General features: G+C 55.0%; 1 protein-coding gene across 2 annotated transcripts; it reads left to right on the plus strand.

The window, feature by feature from the left end:
* Nucleotides 1–1,477: 1,477 nt before the first annotated feature.
* KIAA0513 (KIAA0513 ortholog) lies at nt 1,478–10,198 on the plus strand. Of its 2 annotated transcripts, XM_010012682.1 has the most exons (12): nt 1,478–1,806; nt 2,551–2,650; nt 3,041–3,114; nt 3,248–3,318; nt 3,822–4,029; nt 4,484–4,524; nt 5,084–5,162; nt 5,507–5,584; nt 7,167–7,196; nt 9,589–9,669; nt 9,945–10,039; nt 10,149–10,198. In XM_010012682.1, the coding sequence occupies exons 1-12, from the start codon at nt 1,478–1,480 to the stop codon at nt 10,196–10,198; spliced, it is 1,236 nt and encodes a 411-aa protein (XP_010010984.1). The 2 variants fall into 2 exon arrangements, with proteins under 2 accessions (XP_010010984.1, XP_010010985.1); XM_010012683.1 differs by lacking the exon at nt 7,167–7,196.
* The last annotated feature ends 14 nt before the right edge of the window (nt 10,199–10,212 follow it).

The following is a 10,212-nucleotide window of genomic DNA, read 5'->3' on the forward strand; positions in this document are numbered from 1 at the left end:
GGTTCAGGTGCATGCAGGGGTGTGAGCAGGGTTCAGTGTGAGGGAGGGGGTAGCACAGTGCCAGTGGAAGGGTGGTGATGTCCACTTGGTGCTGGGTGCATATGGATGCTTCCCTTTCTGTCCTGTGGGTCCCAGCGTCCCACTGACCCCAAGGGTCCCTGGGAAGCAGGAGGAGGAGGAGGAGGAGGCAACTGCTGGGAGAGCTGCTCCTCCTGCCACGAGTGGGTTATTTTCCCAGCTGCCGAGCTGGGAGAGTGCTCTGCTTGGTGAAACGTTTCAGATGTGTTCTATTTTGAACTCCTGTCTGATGAACTGGACATTGGCCCTTTGGGCTGTGCTAATCTTTGAGCTGAAAGAAATACAGGGTTGTTCTTGCTCTGGGGGTGGTTGCCTGTGCCCTGGGATCAGCTCCCTTGAAGGCAGCGGGGCAGTGGCAGTGCTGCTGTTGTGCTGCCCTGGGGATGTCACTGCTTTGCTGTGCTGCTGTCCCTGCTCCTGTGCTGTGTTCCCTTGCCCTGCGCTGGCCCCATGCCCGGCTGCTGCAGCGGGGATGCTTGTACCAGGCTCACTCCTCAGAAGGCATCACTTCCACCTCCTGGGGCACAAACACGCTCGCTGAGGACGTGAGTGACTCTGATGAAGAGACAGCTTCAGAGCAGCCCCTTGTCTGCCCCTTTTGCTGCACAGATAGCGATGCAGTACTGCCCGGGATGCTTCAATGCTTTTCAGGACCTTTGCAATGTGGCTTGGATGCCATAATTAATCTAACCACAGTCTAAAGCCCTACATCTGCATCCCATGACAGTCTCTGTTGCGTTCAGCATCCTCTTTCCACTCCCGGTTTAAGTCGGTGCATGTTTAACACTGGGATGCTCCATCCAGGTCCCGTTTCCAAATGGGGTCAGGCAGACCCATGAGCAGAGGGGAGGGAAGAGGAGAGGACGATGCTTTGGGGCTGCCTTGGAAAATCACCAGTGTGCTTGCCAGCTGCTGGCTCACGCCAGCCCAGTTCTGCCTGTCAGGCTGCGAGATGTCACATCCCAAATGTGGCATATGGAGCTTGGGCTCAAATTGTCTCTTTTCTGGGCTAACGAATAAAAACCCCTCTTGAACAGTGCAGAAAACACACAAGCACTGCATGGGTTTGCTTATTCACATGGCTGATGGAGAGCAGCCAGCTCTGCCTGACAAGTGCATCCCTGTCTTGTCCCTCCATGCTGCTGATGGGCATACTGGGGACATTGTAGGTCTCCTTGTCCAAGGTCCATGGCAGAGGTTCCCTGGGGCCCTGTCATCACTCTTGTCCTCCCCTTGTCTTTCAGATGCCCTGCAGTAACGTGTCCCTGCTCAGAAGGACCTGCCTGCTTTAGCCAGCCCGTCCTCCCAGGCATCCCGCTAGCGATGGCCTCAACACCCCAGTGAGGGCAACAGGACCAGGAGCAAGCCCCCCAACACCACCACATCCCTTGGGAGAGCCATGGAGGCCCCCCCGGACGTGCCTGTAGGGAACCTCATCGACTTTGACACCGAAACACCCACCTGCATCCCTTCGGAGCCCTCTGCCCCCAATGGCAACGGGCACCCGGGGGACACGGGGGACGTGGCTGGGGAGGAGAGCGATGCCACCGAGTCAGCAGACAGCGAGAACGACATGGGCGACTCCCCCCAGCACTGGGGCAGGTACCAGCGCTCCTCCTCCAACGAGTCCTTCTCCTCCAGCCAGAGCACCGAGTCGGCCCGGGATGAGGAGACGGCCGAGCGCCGGGAATTCATGCGGCACTACGTGGAGAAGATCTTCACCGGGGGGTGAGTGAACGGGGCCTGAGCCTCCTGCCCTGGCATCCCATAGGGTGGGATCTGGCTGCTCTTCCACTCCGGGAACATCGGTTTGTGTCCTTCCCTGTGCTTGGATAACGCAGCTTGTTGCTCCCGGTGTTGTCAGAGCTGACAGGGGGATGCATGCTCTGACCTGCATCCCTTTCTTGGGCACATCCCAGCTTATCTTCCAGCTTCCCACCCCTCTCCTTTCTCCCTTTTCCCATGCTGGGGGTCTCACTGTGCTTCTGTCTCCAGCTCCTCTCCCCCACTAATGATGCTCCTGCCAACACCAGCAGCTCACCATGTGCCCCTTGGCCCTGCAGCAGCCCCTGGCTCCCACCTCAGCCCTGCATCCCCTCAGCTCCCATCACTGTGGTCTCCATAATGCTGTGGCTCAGCGTGTCAAGCAGGATTGAGCAAACGGAGCGTGATGAGCAGCAACAGGGTTTGTTTTTGCTCTGGGGCACAGTGCCTGTCTCTGGAGCTCAGTCTCTGCTCAGGCTGTGCTTAGCGCTTCCTTTGTCCCCCTCCCTTTGGTTTTCCCCTGCCAGGGAGGAACAAAAGAGCAGCATAAGATGAGGGATGGCAAAATGGATGCTCCTCTTCCTCTGCTTCCTCCTGGCATCGCAGGACCAGGATGGAGGTGGAGGAGCTGAGCCACGATGGCAGGACAAGATGCCATCCACATCCTCACCTTTAATAGTGTTTTTCTCTCTTTTTAACCCATTTCAGAGAGGATCTGGACCAAGAAGAGAAGGCCAGGTTTGGTGAGCTCTGCAGCAGCGAGAACGGGAAGGGCAGAGAGTGGTTTGCAAGATACGTGAGTGCCCAGGTAAGGGGAGAGATGGGCAAAGGAGCAGCGACGCTGCACTGGGGCTTTGGAGCAGGAGGCTCAGGCCAGGGGAATTCAGCAATACCCCAAAACAATACTTCTGGAGGGCAGGAACTCGGGTAAAGGGAGGAACTATCAGGGAGATGCAGATGTGAATAAATGCATCTTGAAGCAGTTGCTTATTGCAATGTGGGAACAGAATTCACCTCTTTTACGTAAAATGAAATCCCATCAGCACTCAGAAACATCCTATTCCCTTCAAAAACAGTTCCAAGAGGCAAACCCCTGTCTCCAGGAGCGAGGCTCTGCCCATCTCCCTGCATGGGGGGTCGTGGGGTGGGCAGAGGTTGCTGCTTTAGCTGTGCTAAACCCTGGGCTTTGTGTCTGCAGCGCTGCAACTCCAAGTGCGTCTCGGAGCAGACCTTCTACCGCCTGATGCAGTCCTTTGCCCTCGTGTTGTTTGAGTAAGTCAGGGGCGGGATGGGGCTTCGTTGCCATCACTGAAAGCCCCTGAGATCAGAGCCATGGCTCGAGGAGGGGCAGCACCCATGGGTTGCCATCACTGGGAGTCTTCACCAAATCCTCCTTCTGTGGCAGGTGTCACCAGATGGATGATTTCAGCCCTGCCAAGAACCTCATGACCATGTGTTTCACCTACTACTACGTGGGTAAGGAGTGCCTGCACCCTGGGGCTCTGCTTGTGTTGGTGGTGAAGTGTGCCCTGTGCACGCGAAGGGTGATAGAGGGTACCCAAGCTTGTCTTACTCTGTCTGATACTGAGCTGAAAAGAGCCTCCATGGCCAAGAAGCAGTGCAAACCTCCCAGAGGCCCTCGTTGGGGTGGTACCTCATGCAGATGAGGGTTTATCATTGCTTCTAGCCAGGGCTAGTGTGTGTGGCAACCCCCAGATGTTCCCTGACCCTGGGGATGTGATGCGAATGTCCCAGCCCAGAAGCACCTTGGCTTATTGCTTGACGTGTGGTGGTCACTCCTGATTTTCTATCCGAAACTAGGGGGAGGATAAAGACCTACAGGAACTGGGATGGGTCTGGGCTGTTTCCGTCTGCCTCCTGGTCGTTGTGGTGCATCTTGTAGCTGGGAGCGGGTCCTCCAGGAGCTGGCAGCACCCAGGACCATGGGTCCAGCTGAGCTCCTGATGTGTTGCCCACAGGCAAGACCCACACGCTGCCCTTGGAGGCCAAGGAGAAGCCGACGGGCAGCATCGACTCGTACCTGAAGTCAGCAAATAGCTGGCTGGCAGAGAAGAAGGACGTCGCGGAGCGGCTGCTGAAAACCACGTCAGCCAAGACAGAGAATGTCAAGGGCTTCTTCGGGGGCCTGGAGACCAAACTGAAGGGTCCTACCAGCAAAAAGAGCGAGTGGGTACCCCTGTGTTGGCCGGGCAGGATGGGATGAGGCAGGCACACGAAACATAACCAAGGCAGCAACCTCCCGAGTGTAGGGTCATCGTGAGCCAGGAGGTGTCATGGCCATGGGAAGAGGGTTGGTCCCATGCTTCATACTTTGGTCACTGGGCATTTTGCATCCTGGAAGTTCTATGTCCCCTGGGCATGGAAACCACAGACTCATAGACACATGGTTCTAGCAAATGGTGCTGTTGCTCTGTGGTCTTGTGCATCATCTCTGTACTGGGCCTGACTGAGATGGACATCACAGTCTCTTAGCCACCTTTCTGGCCTTGGGGACAGTGGCATGGGAGCAGGGGGGGGGGTCAATGAAGGTACTCTTCTCATTGGGGTGGGCAGGGCTTTGTCATATGGGCTGTCATAGGGACAGGCTTTTTGGGTCCTGACACTGATTTCTGTGCCACAGCGAAGGTGAGGACAAACCAAAGGAGAAGCTGAAGAAGACGGGTGAGTGGAGCCAGTGTTGATGGTCAAGACATCCTCAGTGAAGGAGTGAGGGTTGGAAGTAGCACAAAATGACCAGCATTGCTGGAGCTGTGGGGCCGGGAGAAGGGCAGGAAGATGCTGTCTCCTCTGAGCTCCTAGTGCTCTAAAGGAGCCTTTACAGCTCCTTGCTTTGGAGCAATCACAGCTCTTGTCCTGCAAGGACATCTTGTGACATCTTGTCCTCAGTGGCAGAGGTTGCAGAGGTTTGAGCATCCACTGCCCCTGAGCTTTTGTGTTGCACCAGTTTCCTCTCAGTAGCTGTTTCTGCTACCAATCAATGGTCCAGTCCCTCAGGTACCCTTCCAGGACATCCATGCTTTGATCAAAACTAATATCTGCCCACAAAGGGCAGCCAAATCTCCTATTCTTGTTGCTGAGGGTGTGTTGGGAATAAGTATTTGGTTTGCAAACCTTGCCATGACGGCTGCATGGACACCAAGCTGGAAGGGGGCACATAGCCTGTCCATGGGTGGGAAGGTGGGAATCATCCAGACCTTGGCATATAACTGTGTCCTCACAGTTTCTGTGCAGAGCCCAGAGGAGGAGAAGAAAGGAGAGAAGATCTACCTGTACATGCACCTCAAGCAGCAGCCGATCTGGTAAAGCCTGCCTGGGGCGAGCTGGTTCCTGGCCTGTGTTGGTCTCCCTGGGGAGGGGACTTCTTCTCCTTGCCCACACCTTCATCAGATGTTTGTGAGCGCTTTTGAGCTGCTGCTCCCCCTAAGAGAGGATGCCTGTGGCTTTTGCACATCCCTTGTGCTAGTGAGAGTGTGTTTGCAGCCACTCAAGGAGCTGGTCCAACCACCAGGCTTGCTTTAGCCCCCCTTGAATCATCTCGTGGCCCTTGGGAAGTGGGAGAGCTTGGACCTGGGAGGACCTGGGGACATGGGGGAGATGGGAGATAGGGGGTGGTCATTCCCAGCATCTCCCTCCCTCCCTGCAGGCACAATCTGAGGTTTTGGAATGCTGCCTTCTTTGATGCTGTGCACTGCGAGCGCAGGAAGCGGTCCCCCACCACCAGGTAGGATGTGTTCCCATAGGAAAAGGAGATGCTGTGTCCCCTCCAGCCTCACAGCATTCCCAATGGCCCTCAGCATCACCGACCATAGGGAAATGTTCTGCTTTCCACCCTGATGACAAATCCGTGGGACCACTGGGCTGTGGGGTGCATCCTCTTAGGGATTTGGGATCATGAAGGTGTTTTTGCTTGTTTTGCATTGGTTTTGCAAGGACAAAGCCCTAGAGGCATGTCCACATAATCCCAGCCGTGTTCAGGCTGTTGATGCTTAGTCTGCAAGCAGATCTGGGGAAAGATGCTTGGTGCAGAGATAGGGAGGGGATGCTCTGGGTCCTTCCTGTCCCCAGGGGGCTGTGGACATGCTGTGCCAGCACAGTGTGGGGACCAACACCAGGCAAGCATCAAGGATGGGATCCGGGGATGGCAGCATCATCCCTGAGAGCTGGAGGATGGGGATAAACCCTGCAAAGGGAAGGGGCTGCTTGTTTGGGAGGGTGATTGTGTACTGGGACCATCTGGATGCCCAGGTGTGGGGACCCCACAGGGTGCAAGGGTGGGTGAGATGCTCACCAGGGCCATGCCCATCTCTTGCTCCACCGTGGAGCTGCCACAAGGACTTGAGCGATTCACTCCTCTCTCAACTGCAGTTTCCCCGCTGCTGTGTGTCTGTGCAGTGCTTTGAGCTTTCAGGATGAGAGCATTTGAACAGCCCCTTTTCTGAGCAGCCAGCCCTCCTGCATCCCCCCCACAACCTGAGCTAAGCCACAGCAGCCCTGGCTCACGCTATGGGATGCTCTGCTAGGCTCAGCGCGCTGATCAATCTCTGTTTTCTCTTTAATTGCCTTCCTTTTTATCCCAGGCAAGCCACCGAGAGAACCTATTGAACAGTTAATGTAGCCATAACTGCATTTGCTTTGATTAAGCCCCAAATTAGCAGCAGCAAGTGTCTCACAAGGACATACGCCACCGGCAGCTGCTCTCTGCTCCGAGTGCCTTTCTCAATTAATCTGATGGCTGAGTCTGCTTCTGCTGCAGAAACAAGCCCACCTAACAAATGAGCTGCACCTTTGGAGCACTCTCAGTATCTCGGGGAGGGGGGGTGGAAGGTGGTAGTGATCCCTCTCAGTCTTCTGGAGAGGATAATGGATGCAACTGGGTGAACGGATGCTGCTTGCTGGACTGAGGATTAAAATCCCTGGCAGGAGGAGCTGGTTGTGAGGGCTGTTGTCCCATGGGGTGGGTTTGAAACACCAGGAATATGGTGCTTGGCCATGGGAGATGTCCAGAGGGTCCACGGTGATGGGGCTGTGACCATCTCTAGGGGGTGACCAGGGTATCTCTGGGCTGTTTGGGCTGCATCCTCCTGGGACTGCAGTAAAGTTGGGGAGGTTTTTGCTCCTGTTGGTGGGGAGGGCAGGGGATGGAGGAAGGAACCAGAACTAAACCTCTTTTTCTCTCTCTTTCCTCTCTCTGCCTCTAACAACCTTCTTTCCTTCTCTTCTTCTCTCCTTTCCCCTCCATCCCTCTATCTTGCATGATCTTTCACGCACCACTTTTGTCGGCCCTGTTTCTGCTGCCGCTCCAGAGGGAACACTGGGGAGGAAGAGGAGAAGAGGTGTGTCTGTCCCCGTACTTCAGTGCGTTAGTGTCCAGAGGCCGATGCTCACTTCAGGTCCAAATCCTGCCCTGGGGAGGGGGGCAACTGGGGGCTCTGAAAGGCCCTTTCTCCATAGAGGAGGGACGGCCACCAGAGGTTAGACTCTGTGCATCACCCACTCAAAAGGGACAGAAAGGTTTAGATTGGTTCCTTTTTAATGTAGCCTTTTATAAGGAAACTTGACCAGTTTCAAGCTGTAATATTTTACTGTGGGAGTCAGATCCCCACTGATGGGGAATCCAAGGGCTTATGCTGGGAACAGCTCCCCGGGCAGGTTTTGGACACGAACTGAGCCTCTTTGTGGAGAAAGCATCCCCCTCTCCTGTCTTTCCCGCTTGCTCCTGGCTTCTGCTGCCACATAGAGGTGCTGAGGATCCTTTGCCAGCTGAAAAAGCTCAAATCCAGATATATCCATCTGTGCTCCGAGCTGGGATCGGGGCAGGGGGAGAGTCATGGCTCTCTTGCTGGAGCGTGGGATAGTCGATCTCGGAGCAAATCACTCCAAGTGATGGCATTAGCAAGAGGATGAAGGTTCTTTGAAGCTTGGCAGTAAATCTCCCGCGTGGCTAAGGCATGCACCAGCAAATGGATAACTGGAATACGGCTCAGATAGAGCATTGCTCAGGTTTGCTGTGCGGGGTGAAATGCTGTTGCTGAAAGATGAGTGATGCTGAAGCCACAACCCCACCGGTGTGGTTCTCATCAGTGTCTGTCCATGGCAAGACATACCTGGGTACACCAAAATACAGGCAAGGTGTTAGCACACCATGGGGTTACACACCCCTGCGCCTGCCCCACCGTGCTGGTATGAAGATCAAAGAGCTTGAGTAGAGCCACATGTGGGTTTTCCCCCTTCCCAGGCATGTTACTCCCGAATAACAAGCCAGATTTTTCTTGGGCACTTTGATAATGTTTTTTTTCTCTCTCCTTCCTCCCTCAAAAACATAAAAAGGCAGGAAAAAAATTGTTACAAACATGCTGCTTCTGTAAGTGGGCCAGTGAGGTCTGTGAAGTTTCGCTTCCAGATTTCAAAGCTCCTTAATTTGATTCTTCTCCTTTCTTTGCAGCCTCCAGATTTGGATGTGGTTTTCATTTGCTATTGTAAGCTTTATCTGGAAGAAATTACACCTCCTTTTTTCTTTAAATCCTTTTTAATATACCATATAAGTTTCCAGAGCCCTGTGAATAGCAGCAGCTCACTCCTGGAGACTGAAAGCTCAGCTCAGCACCTTCCTCATAGGCTGGGCTGGCGGGGGTGAGGACAGGGTTCCTTTGTGGGGTCAGCCTGGATGAGCACTCATCGTTCTCCACTTTCAGCAACACCAACATGCTCTGGGTCTGAGCTCACCTCCCTGAATGTACTGTGAGACACCCTTCATCCCAACTGCTGTTTTCACCCAACACAGCTCCTCCCATCCTGCTCGGTGTGCCGGTGAGCTAGTGCGAGCTATAAGCGTGTGATGCGCTCCTGGTGTTCTCCTCTTCCTTCTCCTCCATAGAGCTACTTTTCTTCTACCTATCCCTGTTTTTCCTTGCTTTTCCTCCTCTTATCCTTGCCTGTAACCTCTCGGGATGGGGCTGGCTTCACCTGGTGTGCATGCACCGAGCCCCTGCTGCCACCACCTGAGCGTTGCACCACCACAGTGACATTCCCATGACACAGGCTTTACTGCCAAAGCCCCTGCAAGTGGGACACCGGGATGGGGACTCCTGCCACCACCTAGAGTTGGTTGCAAACATCTAGAGCACAGAAACCCCTTTCCTTTAAGGCAATGATGCAGTTGCATTTGCTTGGGAGGCGGCGTAGAGCCAGGGCATCCTCAGGGCTGCACTGTGATGTTGGCACTTTGGCCCTTGAGTGGGGCCATGGGAAGGAGGACGGGAGCCCCCCGTGCTGTCGGAGGGGGAGGTATGTTTGCGGAATGGCTTGCTTGGGGTTTGGGGTGTTGGAGCCCCACTGCAGAGGGAGGAGAGGTGACTGGTACCCTCCTGGTACCCCTCCTGGGTTGGGGGGGCTTCAGCATGAGCTGCAGACCCCCCTGCTTCCTCACTCATCCCCCTTGCCAAAGTGATGGCACTGAAGGTGAGAGATGCAAGCTCTGTGCTGGCGAGGCCAATGTTCTTCCTGGCTCTTAACCTTCGGCAGCAAGCCAAGCTTGAAGATGACTTTCTCCTGCGACATCTCTTTCTTTGTCCCAGAGCAAGAGACCTGCGGATGGATGCAGTTGTGGGAGCTCATCCTGCACCCCACATGCCAAGGGGTTTTGATGCTGTCTGTGTCCTGGGGAGGGGGGATGCAGGCAGGGGGTCCTGGGGTGATGGTGGTGCCAGACGGGCTTGTGCCTTGCAGGGAGAAGTGGTGCCATATGACGCAGGAGGAGCGTGACGACAGCCTCCGCTTCAATGAGAACATCACCTTCGGGCAGCTGGGGTGAGCAGGACATGGGCTGTTGAAGGGGGGCACCTGCCAGATATTCCTTCACTGGGGACATCCATTATGGTGCAGAGGACACTTGGTGTTCTTAGGGTCTGTTCCTGACCCTAAATTGAAAATCTGGGCACCACAATGTCTCTTAGCATGCTCTCCCATAGCCGAGCATCACCCCAGTGCCTCATACAAGGGGATGCAGGGAGAAAGAGGAAGGTGGGGGGAAGAAAGGGCAGCCTGGCCCTTCCCTCACCAAGAACATCTCTGTCCCTCCTCAGCACCTTCATTCACAACATGCTGGCGTTCGGCTTGAACAAGAAGCTCTGCAGCGACTTCCTGAAGAAGCAGGCGACCATCGGCAACTTGGATGAAGGTAGGGGAGGATGAGCACCCCTTCCATGGGATTCCAGAGGGATGGAGCCCTCCTACCTGGGTGGGATGCTTCAGCACCCTCCCAGCACCATTTTCTCTCTCCTCCACAGAGCAATACAAGCTGCTCAGTGACCACATTGAGCAGATGGCTACTGAATAGCCGCCTGGCCCCCA

Source organism: Nestor notabilis, unplaced genomic scaffold (genome assembly GCF_000696875.1).
Source record: "Nestor notabilis isolate BGI_N333 unplaced genomic scaffold, ASM69687v1 scaffold21984, whole genome shotgun sequence".
Lineage (NCBI taxonomy): Eukaryota > Metazoa > Chordata > Aves > Psittaciformes > Psittacidae > Nestor > Nestor notabilis.

Bases quoted from the DNA above. Each gene is read 5' to 3' on its own strand.
- KIAA0513 (XM_010012682.1), top strand. From the start codon at position 1,478: ATGGAGGCCCCCCCGGACGTGCCTGTAGGGAACCTCATCGACTTTGAC. The intron at 4,030-4,483 runs GTGGGTACCCCT...TCTGTGCCACAG, and splicing joins CCTACCAGCAAAAAGAGCGA to CGAAGGTGAGGACAAACCAA. The intron at 5,585-7,166 runs GTAGGATGTGTT...CTGCCGCTCCAG, and splicing joins AAGCGGTCCCCCACCACCAG to AGGGAACACTGGGGAGGAAG.